This window comes from Vidua macroura, chromosome 5 (genome assembly GCF_024509145.1).
Source record: "Vidua macroura isolate BioBank_ID:100142 chromosome 5, ASM2450914v1, whole genome shotgun sequence".
In the NCBI taxonomy this organism is placed as follows: Eukaryota; Metazoa; Chordata; class Aves; order Passeriformes; family Viduidae; genus Vidua; species Vidua macroura.
The window spans coordinates 38790985-38816447 of NC_071575.1; the positions used below are offsets into that span (position 1 = coordinate 38790985).

Below are 25463 nucleotides of genomic sequence, written 5' to 3' on the forward strand. Positions count from 1 at the left end.
ATTATCAGAACACTTTTGAACTACATAATGGGTACTGCTAATAGCCATTCTTGACTTGGCAGCACAGTCTTCAAGGTTATTTAGCAAAGCACAGAACGTACAACAACAACAAAAAAAAAGTTCATTTTAATATGTCTTTGCAAAATAAATATAAAGGTAATCAATCTGGCTTTTCATTTTTAATTTTGCCTCTTTTTTTGGCTATCAATAAAAGCAACCTTGAAAATGTAACATAAGAAGAGTTAGAGAGGAGTGATGGAGGAACAATAAAACAAGGAGGAATGCTAGCCGGCAGAGAATGTCTTTGATCATTACAAAGCTAATTATTGAGAAAGACAGCTCAGTGTGCATGAATGCAGAATAATGATGAGTTTGGTAAACACTGCACAACACATATGTATTTGTGTGCCTGGAGAGGGGGTGCTTAACAAGGAAGCAATAGAGGGAAATCAAAGAATGCCTGCGTCACTCCAAAAGCAGGATGCAGGGAAGGAAGAACTTCCAATCCATCTTACTTTGAGGCATAGTTAGGACTGCATTAGTTGTGCATAGGACTGCACTGTGCATTAGTTGTCCTATTCCTACAAAACGGCTGTAAATCTGTATAGGTACTCTAAACAAAAACAAGTAATTCCCACAAAGTTTCAATATAGGTCAAGGCATAATTTAAAAACTGACTTGAAACATGGAGTATTGCCTAAACCATTTCCAATTTTGCTTTGCTTGGCATAGCAAGAATTCTGTGGGCACACATGCATGTCCTGTCAATGAAAAAGACAGGTCACTGTTGAGTAGCCTGTGTGCATGAATATATGGCTTATGCCCAAAATAAGTTGGGAGGAAAACCCCACCTAGCCCCAAACCTGTTGACATTGACACCAGTGAACACTGAGATGTTCACCCCCAGCAAGGTCCTGCTTGCTGCATCCAGTTGTGCAAACTTCCTTACCCTGGCAAGAGTTTAGACAGGCGTCCTCTGGCCATGCATGGGTTTGCAGCAGAATTGTGTTGCTTTTTGGAAACAAAAATCAGTGTCATGGTTCTGATGCTGCATTAGCAGAGCTTGAAGCTGGCAGTAGAAGTTGCTACTCTGCTTTACCTGGACCCAGACAGGATGGGGCTATTTCCATTGGGTTCTGCCTGCTTCAGATCCTTCCTCAGGCACCAAAACCCATCCAAATTGCTGTAAACAATGCAACACTGCTCTCAACTTCCCAGAAATTTCAACATAAAAAAGATTGGGAAATACATTTCTCTAAGCAAAACAGGTGAAAAAAACAGGTTGAAACAGGTTAAAAAAATGGCATCCCCATATGTCCCCAAAATGCCAGCTAGTGACAGCTACTGGAGAAAAGGCTACAGTTTCAGCCCCAAAACATTAGCTAAATACCATCAAACCCCAGGGTTAGCTAGCAGCAGTGTGGTTTTTAGCAGCTGTCTGAAGGCTTTACAGTCACAGTTTTTCTTGCTGAGATGTTTCCTCCCACCAAAACATTTGGACTGTACCTTTTATCTTTATTTATTAATTTATATTTTCCAAGAATAGACAAGATATTTTATTATTCTGCTAGTATTCTTAGTTCCTTATATTTGTTATTGAATCACCTGCCCATGAAACTGACGCTCATAAATCTCCTGATCTGGCATATTTTTTAAAAATGCAATTAATTTGCCCTTTATCTTGCCATTTAATATCATGAAAAAAAAAGCTACTGAGACACCTCATCCCACACCTGTGCTTGGAAGCTCACTCTTCATTATTGCTTTGTGTTGACAATTCTGCAGCCCATTTTCAGTCTGTACTCTGTTGATGCCAGCCTGAAGTAAATTAACTTTATCAATAAGATCTTGAGATAATATTTTAAATGCTCCTCATGATGTACTGCTTCTCATACATGTCTCCATTAGCAAAAAAGCAGGGAAGTTCAGAGGACACTATGTTTAATACAGTAGAATCATTTACTGCCTGTGATTCACTTATCCAGATACTTGCAGATTCATAATATATGCTTTGTATTTTTAATAAGGATTTAAAATTGTTCCATCAAAAGGAAGAGACACTAGATAACTCCATAATTTCAATATATTTTTTCCTTTTGTATCAGACCCATTTTTCATGATTTTTCTGAAAAAAGTAGTAAGCCTCTAGGCTTCCTGCTGTTTAGCTGTGCTGACTGTTGTATACTTTGGTCCTTCCAAACTACTCTCCCCCTACCTAAGAACAGATTTCCTGAAAATTTCATAGCAATTTTTTAATAGTCTCAAACATTATTCTTCAGAGGAATAGTGCAGGAAAATATAGTTCATCCGTTTGGATTCCATGGAAGATTTCATTCTTTGCCAAACCCATGCCCCTTCCAACATTTCGCTTTTGCCTTAGGCGGGAACTTTCTCCCTGATGCCCCTGGGTCATGCTCCCTCCCCCACTGCCCCACACCCTGGCAGTGCTCCTGATATCCAGGCCCCTGGCAAATGCCAGATATTAGAGATGCTAGATCCTAGGGGTGCTGTTGGATGGGCTCAGCAGTGGAGAGAGGGTGGCTGCCCTGCTCCCTCTCCTGTGGGTACCACGAGACAAAGCAGCCTGCTGCAAGAGGGGAAAGGAATTGATTCTGCTGTATGGGGTCCAAATATTTGAAGCATTTTGTCCAGAAACTCTCGGTTGCTGAGCAAGCAATTATGTGAAAGAGCTTACAGCTTGATTTTTTTTCCAACTGCTTTTAGTGAATGGCAATTGGCATGCAAATAAAAACAAGGATAGAACTTATGCTAGCTGAAACATTATGAACAAGTTATATTATTAAAAGTAAGGTTTGAGCTCCATTAGCTCATTAAATTAAATTACAGAGTTTGCTTCATTTTACTTTAATACAGTGTCAGAAGTATTATGGAATTTCTGGTAGAGTTATTTTTGATTGATTGATGTATGTGCTGTTTGGAGACTGTGTAGTGTAGGTGTGTATGCAATTTTACAGCTATGCCAACATATTTTATAATATAATTTTACATGCAAATTCTTTTTATAGCATCTCCAGCCATGAATGCAATACACACAGAGTGATTTTTTGGCTTACCATACTTCAAACCATTAGACCACCAAAAAGCTGTGAATTATGCACAGTGCAAGCAAGGGCAGCATTCGGGCTCCCCTATCAAACCAGAAGAGGAATTGTGCAGCCTCTCAAATACCAAACTTTGGGGCTGATTCATTCAGTGGGTCTGTGACCTGACAAGGCAGTATGATTAATTGCATGCATATTCCCTCAGAGGTTTTCCTGCTCATGCTTTCTGCAGCAAAGATTGTTAGCTTGACAGATCAGCATAGCAGCCTCTTAAGATGCCAGAATGGGAAGTGGTTGGTTTCTGATTGAAAGTTAATGGAGAAACAGCAGCTGTTCCACGCTGAGGGGGAAAAAAACCCAAACCAAACAGGCTTTGATTCTCAGAGAAAACCACACGTGGGAATAAGCTGATTTTTCGATAACTCTGGCTATGGGATATCTGTCAGGGATTGAAAGACCATATTTGCATGATATAATAGGTGTCATAATTAGAAATTCAGCTGTGATTTCTCTCATCTGATTATTGAAATATAAGCCATGGCATGAGTGCTTTTCTTTTCTGATTAAACACTGCTTTAGGTGTCTCCTCTTCCATGCGTTTGTTCTTGATACTTTGGCCATTTAGACTAAAGTTTGCAGAAGCCCTGATTTGACAGGCAGCTCCCATATTTGCAGTGCTGTGCTGAGCAAAGATGCTTGCACAGCACCTCCCTTCTGCTCACAGGCAATCCACACTGTCCCTCTGTTGGACCAGCCCCACTGCCAATTTTAAATTGTTTTCATTTTTCAATTAAGGATTAGCAAACTGCATTAGACACTTCCTCAAGAATACTGAGGCTCTACCACTTTATCTATTAAAAGGTTTTAAACATTGACCAGTGTTTCCCCTTCCACATTTCCCAGCTGGACTCTGATGGGATAACACACGCTTGATGGATGCTTTTGTGTTGTGTGTGAAATGAGCTGAGCTGTATATCAGCCCTCTGTAGACATACCTGCTCCTGTGGGCATGACACCACAGCCTGGCTCAGCGAGGAGCATTCCCAAGAAGCAAACTGCAGACAGGGAAACCCCAGACAGCAGCACCAGGGCTGGGTGGGCACAGCAGGCTGTACCACGGCAGCAGATGCATGGAGAGCTCTGCACTCTCACACCTTACAGATGTCTTTGTTCTGTTCTAGGACAAATCCCTCAAAACACACTTGGAAGTGCAAGTCTGGAAACTGAGACCTGTGCTACCTCATCACTGCACTTCCCAACCTGCATGCTGCCATGCCTACTGAAGAGCTGAGTTGAAAACAGCCCTTCAAATCCAGCAGTCTGTGTTGGACCCCTGTCAAAGCAGAGATTATGGGTAAAGATCTTCTAAAATGCCCCTGGATTCTCCCATGACATCCCTCATCTGCTCTGAGTTTGAATTGAGCTGTTCATTCCACAGCTATATTTTCTAACTCTGTGAAATCTTGTCTGTTACTGGCAACACAGAAACACAAAAGCAGGAAAAAAGGCACAAAAAAAAATTCTTCTATTGCTACAACTTTTAAAATGAGGGTAAGAAACTAACAGAGAGAGATACTGTATAAACAAATTGATTTAATTGCACTACATGAAAGAGAAGGCAGGTCTTACTGAAGTGGAGCAGTAGACAGCATGCCAGAACAAAATTCCTCAAAGCAATGGCATATAAATATTGAATAAAATGCAAAAGCCAACTGTGCAGATGGCTTTGGGAAAAGCAGCCGCTCTGGCTGGAAATATGTTTCAGAGAACACTACAAAATCTGGAAATCTGCAAAGCCAAGGAGGAAATCAGTGAATAATCTGCTAGAGAGAAATCCCCAGCTTCCACAATCAAGTACAGAGATTACAGAGACACTTCTAAATCAGTGAGGGATGGGATGAGACAGAAGACAAAATGTTAGGATTTTGAGTTTTCCTTAGAATCACATACTGCCATGCCAGGCATATACCTACTGCCGGTCTTTGGATACCAATTTTGATATTTAACTTGGGGAGTTAATCTCTCAGCAAAATATCATCTCTGTAGCCATTACTTTCTTCCAGAGACCTTTGCAAAAGGCATTTCCAACAAATTTAAATATATGATTGCAAATCAAGTGAGCTGTATCCATTCAATTTTCTTCTTGTCTTTTGCTGAGAGAACCAGCTGCGGGATCCACTCACAAAAGCTTCTGAAGCAAAGAAAGAGAGGATTTTGTTAATCTTGATTTGTGAGCCCCAAGCCACTGGTTTAAAATTTCATGATGAATCTGTGTCACTATGTATTTCCTTCTCCCTTGGGAAAACAAAGGACAAATGTATGTAGAAAATCAGGCTTATTCCTCTTAACTGTAAGAAGCTAGCAAAGAGAAATAAATGAAGAGAATTTGGCATCACCTTACTCAGATAACCAAACCACGCCACACCTGCAGCTTTACATGATTTGAAGAGTGAGAGTAAGTAATATGTATTAAAAAATAGCAACCAAACCCCCAAATCAGACACACAATGCAGTGTTTCTGTGGGTTGCTGAGGTAAGAGAATCATAGTGGAATGCAAACAAGGCCACAGCAGTGAGACACGACTGAAACAAAACACAGTGTGCATTGCAGGACAGCTCTTTCAGAAGTTTGCAGGCTTTCCTCTGAAAGTCTGAGAGCTCACCTCTCTGCTCACAACCCAGTATATCCAGCACTATTCTTTTCAGTAGGCTGAGACAGAAGGTTCCAATGTGAGATGGACAGCAGGCACCTTCAAAATGGTGATGTTTGACACAAAGAATTGGAAATTTTTCTTACAAGAGATATTTTTTGTCTACAGGACTGGAGGTGCTTGAACATATGCAACTGATGCCAACCGGATCTTGCATACAGAGCAATGTGCCAAGAAACATCAAGTTCCTACCCCAACAAACATATCTCCTTAACTTGCTTTGAAGGAACAGCTATCCCAGTGTGGACTGGGACCAGAAGATAGTCCAAAAGTCACATAGCAAGTAAGAAGAGAAGCAGCAAATGACCTCCAGTCACTCTGCTGCCCTTGCCCTGCCTCAGCCTCATCACTGGGCACCACAGTGTCTACAAGAGGTCTTATGGAAATCAATTTTAAAACACACAATACAATTAATCTGAAAAGGACCCTGGGCAATACAAGCAGGTTTGTCATCATGCCTTGTGCCATCTAAGCTTTCAGGCTTTCAAATGTAGCACTTTTTTCATCCTCAGGAAATATTTCTGCTATGTGTTAAAATCACAACGAACCCCAAGGTATTTACACATAATACTAAGAATATCAGAGATTAGTACAATGCACAGTATGTTTAGAATTGCAGAATTGTTAATGTAGATTAAAATGCTTTGCCAGTAATCACTCACTTTCCTGACCTAGCCACATGGTTTTTCCATTTTGCTGCACTCCAGCACTGCCAAGCTGCACAGCTGGTCCCGGGGGGGGCCAGCCCTGTGGGGGCAATGACAAGTGCCATGAAGCTGCTCTGGGCCCAGCCCCTGACTATGGCACACAAAAATGTGCTCTGGGAGGCTGCCAGAAATATGGAGCTCTCTGTGCTGAGCAAGTAGGCTTGAGCTGGTACTTCCATCACACACAGCAAGGAGCTGGGGCAAGCAGAGAAAGCAGACCCAGCAAGATTGCACGGCCACACTGCCGTGTGCTTTCTGGAGCATCCCCTTGGAGGCGGCCTTCATGGAGCTGGTGTGACTGGGATAGGCAGTTCAGCAGCAACCACCCACAGCCCTACAAGGAGTTGATGTCCTTCTCTGGTGGTGTGAGTCACACCAATGGCACACAGGCTCTCCTCAGCAAGCACTCAGGCACTCCACTACTTGGGCAAGATGATGGTAAAACATACTCCTGTAAAACCACACTGTAAAATCCCTGCTCCTTACAGCCTGGAGCATTCATGAAGAGGGTATCTGAGAGGGGACAAGAAAAACTGTAGGGACTGAATACCACTGAGGCAATAAAGTTAGATCCAGTATTTAATCATCTTTCCCAATAACTGTTTCATTTTTTAGAAGCATTTCTGAGAGATTTCTACATTTCATCACAGTGAATGGGTGACAATGAAAGATTTTGTCTAGGCATAAGGTAAAGTTTGAACTTTCAGTTCTACACAGTGGGAAAAAAAACCTAACCAGCACAATGTTACATTTGCCTTAAAGCTTAAAAAAAAAAAAAAAAAAAAAAACCTCCAAAAGTTAAAACCCCCAAAACAATCAAATTTTATTATTTTGGAAATATGTTCTATCTAAAGTAAATATTTTAAATATTTAGTACTAAACATTAGCAAATATAACTTTGTGGAGATGGAAGTAACATCATCAGGGAGTTTCATAAACTGTCTCAATTTCTGGGTAGCTTCTCTTCAGCACTAACAGCACACAGCATATTTGGTGCAATGTAGATTTTCTTTCTTTTTTTTTTTTTTTTTTTTTTTTTGGTAGAATATACTTATTTAGTGCCATAGCAGAAGAAGCAATTAGCAGGAATTTCATGGGGCAATCTCCCAAGAACAGTCCTGAGACAAGGGCTACTCCACCACAGATCAGACCCTGGAAGGAGATGCAGCTGGGTGCCCCACAGACCTGCAGGTGTGTCAGGTGCCCTCCCTGAGACCTTCTTGCAGGTTTTTTTTTTTCCACAAGCAGCCTTGCCACTCACAAATGCTTCTTCTTTTTTATTGCCTCTGCCCTGATAGCCAAGCTCTTGGCACAGATGGTCAGGACCACGATGAGGACTCCAACCAGGAAAGTGACCACGGGCCAGAGGAAGCAGTGCAAGAGAACAGTCTCATCATGGGTGCGCTTCAGCATCACATCATCTGGCCTGTGAAAGGAGGAACAGAATATGGAAAAAATATAAATCAACATAATATCATCAATTCATAAATGGAAGTCATCTAACATGGTAAGAGTAAAGGTGATTTATTTGCCAAAGTGTTAGGAAATGATTAAGTGGACTATTTCATTCAATGCTTGCATTTGCCTTTTTATCACCAGCACTCATGGCAGACGATGAGAGCTTTCCATTTGCAGTGTTTACAGGCTAGCAAGTTCATTTGGATTAAAAAAGAAAAAAAAAAAAAAAGAAAGAAAGAAAAAACAGTGTTGGTGCTCTAGATCTTCCAGGGAATGTGATCATCATAAACAGCCATGAAAGATACAGTATCATACTGACTGTGGATTGCAAAACCACTCTGGTAAAAACATAATACCAGGCAGCATTTAAACATATCTACCTCAAATGTTATCAAGCCCTGTGAAATAGATTTAAACAGTAATTAAAGCTTCACTTTTAGCTTTGAGCACTGATGTGTCCATGGGGCTACACGGAGGCTCCTGATGAAGCAAACCCTGGCTGTGGTTTGGGTCTGGGCAGGGAGCTGGTCCCTGTCCTCAGCACTGGACTGATGGTGGCCCAGGCTAGCCCAGCTGCAGTGGCAGGCAGCAGCCTGCAAGAAATCTGTCCCTGTGAGGACTACAGCCTGCCCTGGGGTGGCCAAGGGTCCCAAGTCAGCTCCTTCCCAGCAGTGTCTGTTTCAGCAATACACTGTGATTTGGGGCTGCAGACAGCAGTCCCTCAGTAGACTTGAGTAGCCTCCTACAGGGGCAATTTGCCGAGACTCCCATGAAGGTCAGAAGCTTCTTGCCTCCACCAGCAGCATCTAATACACAGTCATGGTGGGGTCTGTGACAGGTTTATGCATTTCCAAAGGGAAATGGAGAGAGGAGGAGAATTGAGGTGGAAGCATCTTGAGACATTTGGAAATTTAGCTGTGCCATGTGTCTGAAAGATCTGCTGTCTAGCTGCCTCATCCAAGTCTGGGATGTTGTTGGGGAAATGTGATGGCAGGTTTTCCTCAGCTCTGGCTCTTTCTGCTCTCCCTTGCAGTTTAATAGTTATTAAATCAGTCTTGTGGCATTTGCACTTTGCTCTTGCTTTCCCATCTACAGCCAAAGACATGCAGTCTGCTGGAAAACTATCTGCAAAGGAGAGAAAGAGAACTTTCTCCAACTAGAAAAATATCTATAGTCTTGACTCCTGTTGGTCCTCGCTTACACCGGACACTCCCATCGCATGTCGCTTCGCCAATGCCGCCTGACACTTCCTGGAGCAACAAACCTCACAGCCTAAAATCCTGGAGAAGCAGGCTCATCCGGTGACGTCCTGGGAATCAAGGTCTCCTAACATGGTGGCACATGGGAGCAGAGACCTGTTCAATGACTGTGCTGTCTCTCCCATGATAGCTTTGTCCTGATCAGAAAGGAGCCCTAAGAAAGAATTCTCTGTCAGGGGAAAAAGAAGGAACTCTTTTTCCTTCACTGAGAAATTGAATGGCTTGCAAGTCTACAGAGTTTTATCCATCCTTAAGGAGTTACTGGAGCCAGACTGCCAAGCTACACCTGATGCCAGATTTAATTACACCTGCATTTGCATTTGGGGGTCTCTCACCCAAAATTGCTGTGTGGAGAATCCTCTGCACTGTGCCAGCCTGAAAGTCCCCAAGGCCAGCACCATACATCTCTCTTTGTTTCTGTAGTAAGGAGCAGAATAAAACTGATTGTGAGCAGCTCAGCTATATAGAATTTGAAATTCAGCAGCATACAAAGATATCAAAAGAATCCCAGGTGTATTCAGTAGTGGAATGTATGAATTCTGTACCACCAAAAATCTCCAGATATATAAGCAGGCACAGGTGGAGACTATAAGTTGAATAAAGCAGTATTAACTTCATGGGTACAAACTCGCCAACCTATGCACCTGAAGAGAGAAATCCTTTCACAAGAGGTGTAAGCCTGCTCCCTCACAGTTGCTGTATCATCACCTGTGAATTACAAAGTGCTACTTGACAAGGAGGCCATAAGTAGGCAACACTCAATCTTCACAGCTCTGAACTTATTAGTGACATTGAATTTTAAGTATTTTTTTAAGCAGATGTTAGTTCAAAAATAAGGGACAAGCAAAAACCTAGAAAATTGGATTCAATTAGAGGAAAGAAAGTGTGATTAGGGAAAGTAAGATATCCTTTAGACTGACTCTTAAATGTTTTGAAGAACATAGATACCAAAGGTAGCAGCAATGGATGTCAAACATTCATTATAGATGTGACTGTGACTTAGTAATTTGAAAGAGCTTCCCTTTTGGAAAAGAGTCAAAGACAAAGCCTTTAAGTAAGTTTTGAGCTGAGGTTTGGGTTCAGATGGGTTTTACTGCTACTTTTAAGTACAATAAGAGTTCCTGTGCACTGGAGTGGCCTCACCATGATTCCTGTGTGCAGTTTTGGGTGCCACAATATAAGAAAGATGTTAAGCTGTTGGAGAGCATCCAAAGGAGGGACATAAGGATGGTAAAGGGCCTTGAGGGGAAGCCATATAAGTAGTGGCTGAGGTCACCTTGTTCAGTATGGAGAAGATTGAGGGGAGACCTCATTGCAGTCAATTCCTCACAAGGGGAAGAGCAGGGGCAGACACTGATCTCTTCTCTGTGGTGCCCAGTGACAGAACCCAAGGGAATGGCATGAAGCTTTGTCAGGGGAAGTTCGGGTTGGATATTAGAAAAATGTTCTTCATCCACAGGGTGGTTGGGCACTGGAACAGGCTCCCCAGAGAAGTGGTCACAGCACCAAGCCTGTCTGAGTTCAAGAAGCATTTGGACAGTGTTCTCAGGCACACGGTGTGACTCCTGGGAACGGTGCTGTGCAGGGTCCTTAGCTGGATTCGATGATACTGGTGAGTGCCTTCCAGTTCAGAGTATTCTGTGATTCTGTGGCACTTGAAACACAGTAATGTAACTGGTTTGCTTGGCAAAGCTAGCAGTTTTGACTTTTCATGCTACTTTTTTAAAGGTGAGCTGCCTGCTCCCACAGTCTGAAAGCTTGTTGTTTTACTTGGAAACAGAAACGGAAAGGTGTTCTGTCCCCAAGGGAAGACTTCTTATGGTAAAGACCTGTCTTTGCTGGAAAGCCTAAGAGCATCACTCCCCTGGTGCTGAAGCAGTGATGTTGAACTCAAAGGAAGTACATCCTAGAAATGCCTAGAAACACATTTCTTTTCCCTATGAAAAACAGCCAATATAATTAAATTTGTTGCTTTGCTCCTGTAAGTACAGTGTCTTTAATAAATGCATCTTTGCTCTGTGACTTTATATAGTACTTCAGTTCAAAGATGTTGGCAGAGGGGTTGGGCATCTTCACCCTAAGCTTGATTATTGGCAGTCTCTTCTTTCTACCAATGCTGCCATTCAGGTTTCCAGTAAATGTAAAGCCTCTTGAGAGGATGCACCCAAAATCTTAACACCAGTTATCCATGCACAAAACAGCAGCAGAGGCAAGAAAGAGACCTAGTGGGACAAAAGGGGGAAACCCTGCAGTGATTGCAAGCCATGCTCAGATATTCAGAGCTGGTTCTTGCTGCGAACAGTGATGGCCACTGTGCAGCACCACCACTGCCCAGCAGCAGTCCCAGGGTGAAACAACAAACAAACTGGAAAAAAAAACTCCCTGAAAAAGCCTTTGCCTTAACCTGAAAACACAGCTTTCTCTTTCACTGAACAGACAAGGAGGAAGGAATTTTGTTTTCATTGCTAAAAGGTGAGACCAGGACTTATTTTTAGCAGGACTTTGAGCTCAGGGCTAGACATTTGTGGAGCTTTGAGCAGGGCTAACTGGATTAGTTGCATTATACAACACATCCCTGTTAGGTTCTTCCAGGTAATTCAGACACCAGATAAAACAGGCCTCCATCAGAGCCTTCAGAGCAATTACTGAACGTCATGGGGAGAATTGCAGTGCAGTGATTACCAAAATGTCATGTAGGACCAGAAGGTTACAGGCACATAAACATTTCTGTCATCACTTATGAACCAAACTGTGAACCTAACATCGTGCAACAATAGCTGACAGAGGTGGAGGCGCAGGACAGGGAAACCTTACAAATGCTTTTGTATTCAAACAATCCAGATTTAAAGATGTTTGCAATACATTGACTTTTTCCCACAGTTATTCACATCCCTTCACTCTGACAAAGCAGTCTTTTTTTCCCTTATTGTTGCAAGATGCAGAGATCCTCAGCTGGATGGCTGCATGCAGAGGCAGCACAGTGTCTTACTGACAGTCAAGTCCTTTTCCTCTCGGGCCCAAGCACTGCTCCACAGGTGGAGGGAAATAATTCAGAAAACTGTGAATTAACAGAGTAAACCAAGATTTATGTTCCAGCATTTTATGGATGAGCAGTCTTACTACCTGAGCACCCTTGGCTTATGCACATAATTATTCTGAGATAAGTGGGAACCCTGCAGGGCACCCCAACAACATACAGGTTGTCACTGATCACTTGACAGGGTTTGCTCTTCAAATCTCTGATGAATTTGTGTACAACACCCTGCAGCAAACACAGAGGAGGTTAAAGCATGGCTGGCTCATCTGCTGTGCCACAGCAAAGGAAACACAGAGTGTTCTTGTGTATGGGACAAACCCAGAGTTAACAAGCAATAATGCCATATAAATCAGCCACTATAAAGAAATGACTTGACACAAGTTGCTCTGCCTGTCTCTGCATGGCATGAGACAATGAGGTCTCAGCTCATGGCAATCTTAGTTTCTCTTTTTTGTTCTTGTCATGGATGTCAATGACATCTGGAATATGAAGAAACAAAGTGACAGGATCTTCCCCATCCTGCCTGTTCCCACAGGCCTCCCACTTTAGGACATGCAATTGTGGCCCTTGTTTGCATGAGGTCATGACTGCAGACTGCTGGGACGCTGGGTGTGAGATCCAGAACACCAAAGCCCTAGAGCTCAGTGCCTTCTCAAACCTTTGGCAACAGCCTGAGAACTTCATCTGAATTTGTCCTTTATTTTAGAGTCTGAAACACTGAAGATTGGTTTCTGCTGTGCTGGGCTTCCTTCAGACTGGGATATCATCATGCCAACAGACAGGCAGCTTCACCAGAGATCCAGAAAAGCAACTTCCCCATGCAGCTTGAACCCCTTGTCCCAAAGCTTGTCAGAGAAGAGTGCGACACTAAAGTTCAGTGCCTACGGTGGCAAAGCAAAACCTTGCTCTTCAGTAAAGCCTGAGCTCTAAGATAAGCTGTACTTTGGTTCCCTAAGAGAAATGTCAGGCAGCTCATTTTTCTGGGCAGTTTGATTTACAGTAACTAAGAATGGTTGAAATTGCCAAGTCTGCTTCTCATCCCTTTTGTATAACTTTGAACTGTAAGAATGGCATCCCTTTTTTAATCTTTTCAAAATAACCTATTGAACCCACCAATCTGAAAGGGAGATGTTCCTAACAGTACACTCTGCATGCAGCAACAGTTTTGACAATGAAGATTGAGTAAATTTGATGTAGAGGAGATGATGTTCATTCATTGCCTGTATATTTATCTAGAATTTTATTCTGCTGTTTCAAAAGAGGGAGTATTAATATTATAAATACTACATTCTATAAGGAACTATTTACGATATTTTTATACAGACTGACAGAGAACAGTTAGCTTATACACACAGTGAAAAAAATACTGTCAGAAAACATGCACAGGTCTATTTTGAAGGGAACAGATTTCTCCCTCAGTTTGTTATGGTTTCTTTTTACTGCTTTGCAGGCTGCTTAGTCATCATTGCTCTAAAAGTATACCCAAGCAAGCACATTCCCAGTCAGCAGAACTTATCTCCCAAAGCTCATTGCTATCTCCAGAAGAAAATAGATGGTGTACACATTTCAGCTTAGGCTGTCTTCTAGTATCTCTGGCAGCGAGCCTCTCTTATCCTTTGTATGAATTGTTGTATGATCAGCAAAAGGCAGTGTTTCAAGGCAGCCACTGTGCTGGCAAGAACTTTTAGCAGTATAGGTTTCAGCATCTTTAGGGGAAAAAACCCTTCCTGAATGTTGCACAATTTCTCAGTGCCAGCTTACATAAATGTCAGATACTAGGCAGCATGCAGCCTTTGCAGAAAAGCTTTGTCTTTGCTCCACCAAAATGTAATGTGAGAATCAGCTCCCATAGCTCTTGACACCTACCACCCTACACTCCTCTACAGGAGAGAAATAAACACCTCTGGGCATCTGACTTGTATCAGGCATTTACTCTGGGGTAAGATAAAAGGCCTGTTTCTCTCCACTGGCTAAAAAAGTTACCTTTCACATCATCCTTTTCACACCAGTTTTAGATGTATCCTAGCCATGACTTCTCCTGCAGACAATCCCATGGTTCTGACTCTCCTGCTCACTTGGGCAATGGGTGCTGAAAGTCCCAGTTCTCAGGAGTACAAGGAACAGGCAACACCTGCCTGCCCAGGAAAACCAGAATCATAACTTGGCTCCTGGTTACCAGATCCAAGCTTTGGCTCCTTGTGGACCAGAGGACTCCCAAGAAGGTCCCTGACAGGTCTGATGACATCACTCAGAGTGCCCTAAATTTTAACCTCTGCATGCTGTAAGCAATGTTTCTTTACTCTCTAAAGGAAAAAAAAAAAAAAAAAAGAATGCTACAAAGCTTTGGTGGTGTCCCTCTGCAAAGAGTTAATCAGGGACAACAAACTCGTCCTGGGCATGCTGGCTGGATCTACAGTCTCTTCAGGGACAAAACTATTACAGGCAGCCTAGGACAAACCTGAAGGCCCCAAGGCACTCAGCAGGACACCCACAGGAGAGTCAGGCATTTCTCCACCTGCCATCCATTCTTCTCCTGATTGTCTTTCTGAACTTAAATATCTGGTGCCAACGCTCCCAACATTGAGCCCTGAATTGCACCTGCAAGTCATGAGCTATTTCCTCATCTATTTAACTTTCAAGTGTTTGTGGGATAGGCCTAACCTACTTCTGCAGCCACACTACCTTTTATTTTCTGGCATATCACCATCAGAAAGAGATAGGAAAAAGGACTCCCTCCCCTTTCTGTTTACTGAAGGAAGGAAACCACACGTCACTCTCATACGCATAAAGTCACATCAACACTGGCAGTAAAAGTAAGAACTGAAACAGAAGGAGAGATGCTTTGGGTTACAACTTTCTACTCTGCAAGCATGTATGAAACCTGGCAGTTCTGTTGCTGTTTATTACACACATCTGATCCATTAATCCTCTATGAACACAATTACTGAGTTAGTTTGTCCTATTTACTGTTCTCCCCTTTTCTTACATGAACACAGTAGAGTTTCTTTTCTGTGGAGGAAAGGAATGTTAATATCCACACCAGAAATCTGCCATCTGAGTGGCAAAAGTCAAGATGCTTTTTTGCTATAAAAATTGCATATTTTAAGGAAAACTTTTCTCAGAGCTTTGTATTTTTACTTCAAGTGGTAAAAATGCTCCTTTCCTTTCCGTATAGCTTTTCATCAATAGAGTTGTCTAGCAAAGTTCTGCACTGAGCTCTGTGTGATAAACCACATTGCCCTGGAGGGGGTCTCTGTGTGTATATACATATGCATGAATTTATATGTATTTTCAAACAGAACCAATGGCCAGCTGTTAAGCAGATGCATAAGCACTCCTGCCTAGCCAAATGGAGATTACTCACCTCAAGTGCTGGTTAAAATAGCACGTAAATGGTTGAGAACCCACTTTCTCTTTCCAGTATTTCTGCTTGTACGTGACGTTCTCAGAGTTCTCCTGATCATCTCTTGCACAGGGAGGGATGTATGAGCACTGCCAAGACACATTGCAAAACAGAGTTACTGCTGTGCTCAAGAACACAGGGCATCACTTCTCTGTGTTTTCCTCATGATACCAGCGTGACTGAAATGGACTGAGAATAATAAACAAAAGCTGCAAAGAAACAGAAAAGAAATATTAGCTGAACTTCACTTCAATTGCCAATTATTCTGTGTGGGTACTGGAAAATATAGTAGCATTCAGAAAGAAAATAAAGGGTTTGGCACGTTTGTTCCACTCTTAAACCAAACCACTTCATAACATCTTGGGGTTTGGCATGATGAATGTGAAAATGACCATTTCATTTTGATGTATTCCTAGCCAGCTGCATGGATTGGATTTGAATAACTTCCTATTTTCAGTGAGGTATGTAATCACAAGTTTTGTTAAGCATCACGCTAATAAATAATCCAAAGAGTCCAGCAAGCTTTTCCAGGGGATGGGATATCTGGCTGATGTCCACTGATATAAGAAGGTATTCTTCCACTGTCACAACACAAGGAAAGAAGGAAAATGTTCACAGCCCTGCTTCAGTAGAAAGGTTCAGCATCTGCTTCTGCTGTACAGAAGTCAAGGAGAGTTGAGCTACCTGCAGATGTCACCTTCAGACATCTGCTTCAAAGCCCAGAGATCAAGGGAAATTCTTCCCCCAGCTTGGTGCCCTTGGGACTGGGCTTTCAGAGGCTCCCCTTTGGGTCACACACAGACACAGACACAGACACAGACAGAGCTTGTTTCCAAGTCTTTGACACACCACCCTTAAGTCCTAGCCACAGGGAGTTAAACAACAGAAAACAAACAGTGCACTGAATCAAGTGTCAGCACTATCAAGAGTTCAGTGTCCAAGCACAATCTCTCTCATTTTTACCAGGCATCCATACAGGAGATCATGACAGGAGCTCTTGAACCACACTGAGTAACACAGCTTAGCTGATCCTCCCATAACACAGAGGCTTTTCACCCTGCAGGACATACAGACACCAAGTGCACTCACTGAATTTTCATTCCTTTAAAACTGGGAGCTGCAAATAGAAAAAAGTGTGACTGGGAAGGCAGCTAAAAAGCCACCTACTTAGGAAGGATGAGAGAGCAGGAGGTGAAGGATGTGGGAAGCCCCTAAAGGGGGCTCACATATGATCACAACATTAATTTCTCCACAGTGTCCTGAAGGCAGTAACAGCAAGGAGAGCGATACCCTCTCTGACCTGAGAATAAAGATCACCATGGCTCGCTGTGCCTAGCAAAGTGCTTCCTCTCCTTCTGCTGAGGTGTCACAGGGGCTTACCTTGTCCCCAGCTGCACACTATACCTACGATGTACAGACCTACAAGACCATGTTCACCATACAACAGCTTGAAGATATGCCATTCCAAGGGCAAGGGAGAAATCTCAGGATTTTATTCCCCTGATCATGTAAAATCTGACCACTTCTGTCAGCACCTGCGATTTCTGCCAGTGTTTTGCATGCTTCAGAATGAAATAATCTGCAAGGTCTTCCTTGCTGCTTCCAAACTGAAACCTACCTTTTCCTCATGCAAGGATCTCCATTTTCACATGGACTCCTGGCTGGTGTTGCCATGGCACAGAGCTCCCTTTAGCTCCCTGTTCACAGGACCCTATACAAGGATTGTCCCACTGCTGATGATGGAGAACAGAAATGAGTGGCAACACCACTCTACTTCAGAAACCAGAATGCAGGATTTATCACATACTGTTATTGCTATCTTAGATAATATTCCTTGGTCAGCAGAATTTTTGGTTTGGTTGTCCACTTTGGAAGCATCCAACACCCCCTGTTTTCCTCCACACTCACAGTGCATAAACACATATGTGCAGCAGATGGGCAGAGTCAGCAAATTTGGCATGAAGACACCTGAGAGCACTGCTGGCTCTGCTCTGACCCCCTGACAGCACCAACGTGCTGCACCTTCCCAGCTGGTCCCTCCTCCCTGATTGGCCTGGGGTCCAGCCCTTCAACATCCTCCACTCTGATGTTTTCCTTTATGGAGCATTTCCTGCTTTGGAACTGGCACCATATCCCATGAGCTGTGCACTCACTGCCTACATCTGACAGTAATCACCACGCTGCTCTTCCCAAGCCCCCAGCCTATAGGTAGCCCCCAGCTTTTAGGGGCTCTAGAAAGAGCTCCCAAACCAGCCACTATTTAGCCAGCACTCAAAATTAATAGCTAGACAAACCAGCTAAGTACCAATAGACATTATTTTGCCTAAACACACCCAGCTATCTCAAAACTCCTATTCCTGTGCTCCTGGCTCCAGTACACCTATTTCTTCTATCCTCTGAAATTTTTCATCTTCCTGGCTGAGCCTGCTTCTGTCCCCTGCTATGAAAGTGCAACTGCCCCACCAGTCCCGGTTAAACTTTCTCTGGATCCTTCAGAGACCCTCCACCCCCACAAAATATTACTTGAATCTTTCACAAAGTTCATAACCTGGTGAATTGTTGATTAGCCCCATCCTGAGTTTCAGGCTTAGAAACAACCAGAGAGGTCTCTTTTCCCAAGAGATGTCCATCTGAACAGACAAGTATCAAGCTCTAGCAGTCTCCCAGGACATTTCATCACAGACCGCTTCACATTTTTTCCCATCAGCCCCCATGCTGTTAGCTCAATATGAAGATATTAAAAATTGAGATTTTCAGGACAGGGATTTTTCTTGGTTTGGAAGATGTAAAGGGGCCCACAGACAGTTTCTCTGGGCAGCACTTCTGTATTTTCCTGTGCCAAAGCAAGAGCACATGGGACTATTGCCAGTACCTAAAGTAGGGACCCCTGAAAGTTGGGCACAACTCCAAATCTTTCCATAACTCAAACTTCACACCATTCTCTGCACATGTTTTCCCAGCTGACAGAAAGCATGCTGGATACATTTTTACCTATTTCTCTTTATCTTCATGTGGAAAACACAAAGGAGACACCTGGGGTCTTGCCATAAATTGATGTGGCCTCACTGCTTCTGCCTGTTGAGGATTAACAGTCTTGAAGAGAGGAATGGTCCCTGTTCAAATATGAATCCCAAGGGCCACCCTGAAACATCAATTCCATGTGACAAAGGCCATGAGCCACAGAAAACACCCAAGATGCAATCCCAGTGTGAACATTATCAGCTGCTGCACAAACACTGGAGCTTGTTTGCCAGCCCAGGATGCCAGCACAGTCCCCACCAACCCAAGGTGCTTTTTGTCCCTTTCTGACCCACGTGGGGGGTGGATCTCTTTCCTCAGCCTCCCAAGAACACTTCTAGGGCAGTCTGCTTGATCAACTCTATCACCCTCCAAAACAGATTCAGCAGGCAGATAAAAGGGAATCATATCCTCACAAACTTTGCTGCTGTGAGTTGACGGATGAATGCGAAATAACTTCCACTTTGGCAATAGGCAGTTTCTGAAACATTAAATCTGTAGTCCTCCCTTACAAGACATGGCATGAAATACTGGCATCAAAACATAAACAAATGCCAACTGAAAGCAAGCTAGGACACCAGTAAAAATGTGAGTTAATAGCCAATACATCTTTACACCAAGGTTTTATAGGATTTGTATCTGTGTTTGTTGCTGGATGCTCCCACTTCAGTGTCCCTGCAGATGCCTGGGAAGATTCCTGGTGCTTCTGAACACTTCATGAGGGCAGATATTCTTCCATATCACCAAGAAAAAACAGATGCATGAGCTCTTGACTATGGTTTAAGTTCCAGACTGAATTTCATGCTTTTCAAAGATCAATTCTTGCCTAATTCAGTCACATTTTTAATGAAAAGACAAACTTGATAGACTACAAGTCCAAGAAAGTTTCAAATGTGAAGAGACATCCCAGCCCAAAGTAGAAGCAATTTAGCCCAACAGAAGACAAACCAAAGTAATTCAGGAGCAAGATTTCAAACTCACTTTCCAAGTGACATGTGGAGGACCATCCTTCTGGCTCCTGGTGAGCTGTGGGACAGAGCATGTACCATTTGTTTGGTGGGGCAAGCCCTACAACACGTGCTGGAGTAGAGATCCACCTGCAGCCCATGGTGGACCCCAAACCACAGCAAAGGGATGCCCAAAGGAAATTGTCACTTTGAGGGAAGCCCAAATGGGAGCAGGGTCCTGGCAGGACCTGTAATCTTGTGGAGAGAGGAGCCCATGCTGGAGCAGGTTTTCTGGCAGGACTTGTGACCCTGTGGGCAACCCATGCTGGAGCACTTCATAAAGAGCTACTGCCTGTGGGACCCACATTGGAGAAGGTAATGGAGGACTGTCTCCTGTGGGAGAGACCTCACACTAGAGCAGGGAAAGAGTGTGAAGAGGAAGGAGTGTAAATGTATGATGAACTGACCACAGCCCACATTCCCTGTGCCTCTGTGCTGGTGGGAAGGAGGAGGTGAAGAAAATTAGGAGTGAAGCTCAGGAAGAAAAGATGGGTAGGGGTAAGGCATTTTTAGATTTTATTTTATTTATGCAGTGCCTTTCTCTGATTTAACTGGCAATAAAACAGATTAATTTCCCTGAGTCAAGTCCATTTTTGCCATGGTGATAAAGGGTAAGTGACCTCTCCCTGTCCTTATCTCAACCTGCAAGCCTTTCATTACATTTTCTCTCCCCTGTCCACCTGAGGAGTGATACAGCAGCTTGGGTGGGGACCTGAAATCCAACCATGGTCAACCCACCGCATCAAGCAATAGATGAGCTTCTCCTAACTTTATGTGTGTCTCCATGCACTACTGGGTTACCTTCTTCTTCTTCATCTTCTTGTCTTACCAGTCACTCCCCTAAAAGTTTCTTTGGCAGAACAGGGGGCAACTTCTTCCAACCCTACACTCAACTGCAGATGTAGAAAGAGAAATGTCTAAAAAGCCAGAAAGCAGATGTTTTTAGCAGCTGACATACTCCCTTGCCATTTTCCCAGGCAGAGCTGTGGCCTGGTCCCTGCGTATCCGATGGCCAGAGAGTAATAGTGACAAATTGACTTTGGAATTAATCCTGCTTAAGCCTTATCTCAGAGATAATTATTGCTATCAAGGCAGCTGAAGAAAGGCTACAGTCACTCCAATAAATTTCTTCCTCTGAGACAGCAATTAAAAAAAAAAAAGAAAAGAAATCCACAGATCACTCAGACTGAACACGAATGTAATCGTGTTCACTGCTTTATATATACATTCCTGGATTATCTCTGACCCAGCTATATAATCTTTTAAGAGCTAAAATGAATCCTGGTCTGTACAATGATGTGATTATCTTAGAAAGCAAGAGAAGAAAAAAAATTTCTTTTTCCTGCATCTAGAAAAATATTTTTCCTCACTGGAACAGACATTCATATCTGTGATATGTTTATGTGTCAGCCTGCTCTACTACAGAAAGTAGAAGATTTTTAATGAAATACACTTGGGATTTCTGGGTGGAGTGAAGCTACCAGCTGATTTATTATTGCTGTGTGTTGTAAGGAGCCTGAACTATGCCTTTTCTACACTATTGATTTACAGGGAAAAGTTGCTACCCTACAAAGAGAAGCACCTAAGCAGAAAGTAAAATTTAAAAAATGTTCAAAACAAAATTGGTCTTCTTTTTCCCTTCTAGCTAGTTGGAACTGATTAACATGTTGTATGTATGTCTAAGTGCATGAACACAAGGAAGCATAGTGCAAAAATGTGATGAGAACAGGAAGGGTTAAACAGCTCTCTAAGTGTTTGTTCATAACTATTTACGGGATCCTGAGCATTAAATCCAACAGATTCTTACTCTAATGTAATGTACTCTAACTAATGTACCTCAGCATAAAATCCTGAAAGCTTTCAAAGACAGCGAGACTTTAAATCAAAAATTAAAGGAGAGTATAACTGTTTGTCTCTACAGACACTGAACTAGGGAAAAAAAGGGAAAACCAAATAAACAGATTCAGACTTCAGTCCCTTACAAAGGTATGTTTTCCTGATGAGACCTAACTGACTTTTCTTCTTATTTTGTATTTGTTTTACATAAGCTTCTTAAAGTAGGGAAAATAATTAGAGCACATTTTTTCTACACAGTTTTCCACTGAGATAAATTCAATTACTACCAAAGACTACAGTTACATCAAAAAAATGCATCCTTTCTGCTTGGTCACATCTGGTAAATCAGATTTAATCCTCAGCAATCAATATCCCAGGGTAAACAGCCCACACCTAGAGACACAAGGTGGAAGGTAAAGAAAACAGATTATATTTGTAAAAGCAGGAAAGTACCACACACTGCTAGCACCCCTGTTTTCTTATTAAGAGTTAACATGAAATTAATTGTTAAATAAAAATAGTTTTCTGAGTGACATTTACAGGCATTACTTCTGAAGCTCAGAGCGCCTCCCTGCAATTGCAATTCAGCCCCCAGGCAGGTGCAATCCTTTTCTTCCCACCACACTTCCAGAAAGGCAGAAGAAAATAAGATCAAGAAGTAAGAACAAAACGAAACATTTGGACTACTCAGAAAGGTATTGCGGTCACGGTCCAATTTGAAAGCTGCTGCTGAACCTGCAGATGCTGCCAGGGCTGCTGAGCCCAGGCATTCTGGTGTCAGCACTCACCTCCCATCTCCCACTTTCCATCTCCCAGCTCCCATCCTTGCTGGAGATGGCCACAACAGAGCCATAGGGCCATGCTCAGGGAGAGCCACACTGCACCCTCTGCAGAGCCACGTCATCTTTACCCCACATCAAAAGGGTGACTTTTCTCCTGCATTTTACCAACTCCCCCCTGCCCACCTGAAAATGGAGAGATGTTTAGAGAAGTCCTGCAGCTCGGACAGCTAGGGTACTCCCAGCACACGTCTGCCACCACAGCCTCTGCCTGCACAGGGAGCCTGGCAGCAGCACTCCCAGGAAAAGATTTGCAAAGCTCCCTCACAGGCCAGCATTTCATCTGCTTACTGATCAGGCTCCATCCAGCACTGCAGCTTCAATCACTCATCACTTCTGAGCAGTGCCAAGAATCTAATCCAAATCCTGTCGGATTTACCATCCTGCTACTTACTCTGCTGATTTTTACCCCGACCACCCTTCCAAGCTGCCAAGGGGGGAAAAGCAGCCCTCAAACCCTGAGTGTAAAATTCAATCTGCCTTCCAAGGGACGGAGCACACCAGTGCAAGTATGACTGAGGAGATGTGAGGCTACACATCCCAGCTGGACACCAAAGCATGCTTTGCAGCCCTGCAAACAGACCCCTGCATCGTGCTGAGCATGGCCCTTAGCACTATGTTGCATCCACATCTTTGTCAAAGAGCTGAAATTTCCTTGCCACTACACTCCTAATTTCAAGTTCTTTCAGAAGTAGGAGGATTCCAACATATTTTTTTTCCTTCTTCAAACTACTTAATAAGATCTCCTCCACTCAGGTGCGTGCTGTCAAAGCCATCTTTACCCAGCGTAAAAAGAAAAAGGAGAAGGCAGAATAACTGCCTTTAAAGAAAGAGAAAGCACAAGTCACTCATTGCCTTCAGACTCCCCCAGTTTGCTGGAAGATGCAACTTTCACAAATTCTTCATTTGGTTCTTTTTCATATGGGCGATGGAGGAGTTTAAGAATCAAAACAGCACGGGGAAACTTTTATTTTGGTGCAGCCCCTTCCCCAGCTCCCCGCCAGCTGCGGCTCCATTAACATTTCTCCGTGCGCTTTGGGGAGCGGCACTGCGAAGTCCCCCATCCTCCGGGACGCGCAAGGCGGCGGCACCGGGCGCTGCCCGAGCAGACAGACCTCCCGCTGGCAGCAGGAGTTTCTGCCGGGGCTCCGGCGGAGAGGGCCGGGGAACGGCAGAGGAGCCTCCGCTGCTGTCCCTGCGCTGCCGCCCGGGGGCTGCGCTCGGACACGGGCGGGACGGACGGAATGGGGCTGGCCGCGAAGCGTGAGAGTGTGTGAGAGAGAGTGCGTGTGTGTGTATCATACTAAGTATAGTATATAGTAAAGTGTAATACACTGTATAGTATATTATACATTATATACAGTATATTATACTATGCTATATAGAATCATAAAATATCCCGAATTGGAAGGCACCCACTGGGATCGCCCAGACCATCTCCTGGCCCTGCACAGGACAGCCCCAAGAGTCACACCATGTATTTAAGAGCGAATGCTTCTTGAACTCTGTCAGCTTTGATGCTGTGACTACTTCCCTGGGGAGCCTGCTGGGTGAAGAGCCTTTTCCTAGTATCGAGACTAAACCTTCCGTGCGATTATAAACACTGTAGAGATATACTACTTTTTGCTGAGCAACAAGCAGAGCGGCATTTCGGACGGATGCTCCCCCACTTCACTTACCACCCCACACCTCCCAGAAGAGAAATCCCTGCACCGAACAGAGGGTGGGCGCCAGGAGCGGTGAAAGGGCACCGACAGCCGCGACGGGGCCGCCGCCCGCATTTTGGGAGAGGAGGGCGTCCGCGGGTCTCACCTTGGGGTTGGTGCGCAGCTGCCGCTCGTCCTCATGGAGCAGGGCGGGTGCGGGGGAGCGGGAAGTGCGGACCAGCACCTGGAGGCAGGGGTAGCGGGCGGTGCCGCGGCAGGCGGCCCCGCAGGAGAAGGTGCAGGCGAAGCGCTCCCCCAGCTGCCGCACCGCCAGCACCGTGCAGTTGGCGGAGCCGCCGCCGCCCCGCTCCTGCAGCGCCGGGCGAAGCCAGCAACAGCCCAAACCCAAGAGGGAAAGCAAGCCGGCGGCGATGAGGAGGAAACCCAGCCGCATGCTCTTGTCCTCCGCCTCCGTGTACTCGTAAGCCGCCCGGCTCCTCGCCATCGCCCGGCTGCCGCTGGCATCCGCCGCCGGGCATCAGCCACTGCCATCGGCTAAAGCTACCGCCGCTCCCCGCCTCCCTCCCCGCCTCCTCCGAGGCTGACTGTGCGCGTAACAGGCACGGAAGAAAAAAAAAAAAAAAGCAATTTTAATCCCATCTGACCTAATTCAGGGCCCTTCGGGGGTGGAAAGGGACAGCTTGCAACCCGATTATCTGACTCTGGAGATTTGCTGTGCAGAGGGCTAGTCCGGATTAATACTGGGTACCATCATGCAATGTACAATATCTAGAAGAGGGTGGGTGGGTGGGGTCCTTTGGGTGCATTGTGGCCCCCCTCTAAAGCAACATCTCAACACTGGCTTGGTTAAGTCCTGGAGATCTTGTGTAAAGTCCCATTTAGTACCCCCAAGGCATCAAAGTCTGCAAGGTCTCTATGAGTAGAGGAGAAAACTGATATAAAATTAAAGAAATTAAACATCTACAAGTGACAAAGCAGCTTCTATTTTTACCTTATTAAAAAGAAGGCACATAATGGGAATTGGCCATATGTTAACATTTTTGGGGTGCAGGGTAAAGTGTTCTGGCCAGCCCCAAAAACAGCATCTGCACAGCAGGGACAGAGATAACAGACAAGCAAGATGATAGCTATCACACACAGGAATTGCTTTGAACAGGAAGGTATTGACCTTTGAAGGTTCACCCTAAGAAGTGCTCTCTTCCAAGCAGGTTTGCAAGAAAAGCCGCTGATTCAAGAAAATATATTTATTTGGCAAATAAAGTTTGGTTATTAGCCAACATTTCCCACTGTGGCAACACAACAAGTTCTCCAGTGCCAAAGTACCATATGCAACACTTATAGTTCTATTCTGTAGTCTTTATCACAGGCAATTAGTATAACAAAATGTGAGCCTCAGAGCTGACAGCTGAACTTGATGACACAGTAGGCAAGAAAGTACAGAAATACAGAAAAAGTCCAG

The 25463-nt window shown here is 44.0% G+C and overlaps 1 protein-coding gene across 1 annotated transcript; it reads right to left on the bottom strand.

The window, feature by feature from the left end:
- Positions 1–7485: 7485 nt before the first annotated feature.
- Positions 7486–24521, bottom strand: KCNMB4 (potassium calcium-activated channel subfamily M regulatory beta subunit 4). Its single transcript, XM_053978088.1, has 3 exons — positions 24150–24521; positions 15599–15726; positions 7486–7906 (listed from the first exon to the last, which is right to left on the bottom strand). Exons 1-3 carry the CDS (start codon positions 24486–24488, stop codon positions 7738–7740), a joined length of 636 nt encoding a protein of 211 aa, XP_053834063.1. The 5' UTR covers positions 24489–24521; the 3' UTR covers positions 7486–7737.
- Positions 24522–25463: the final 942 nt, after the last annotated feature.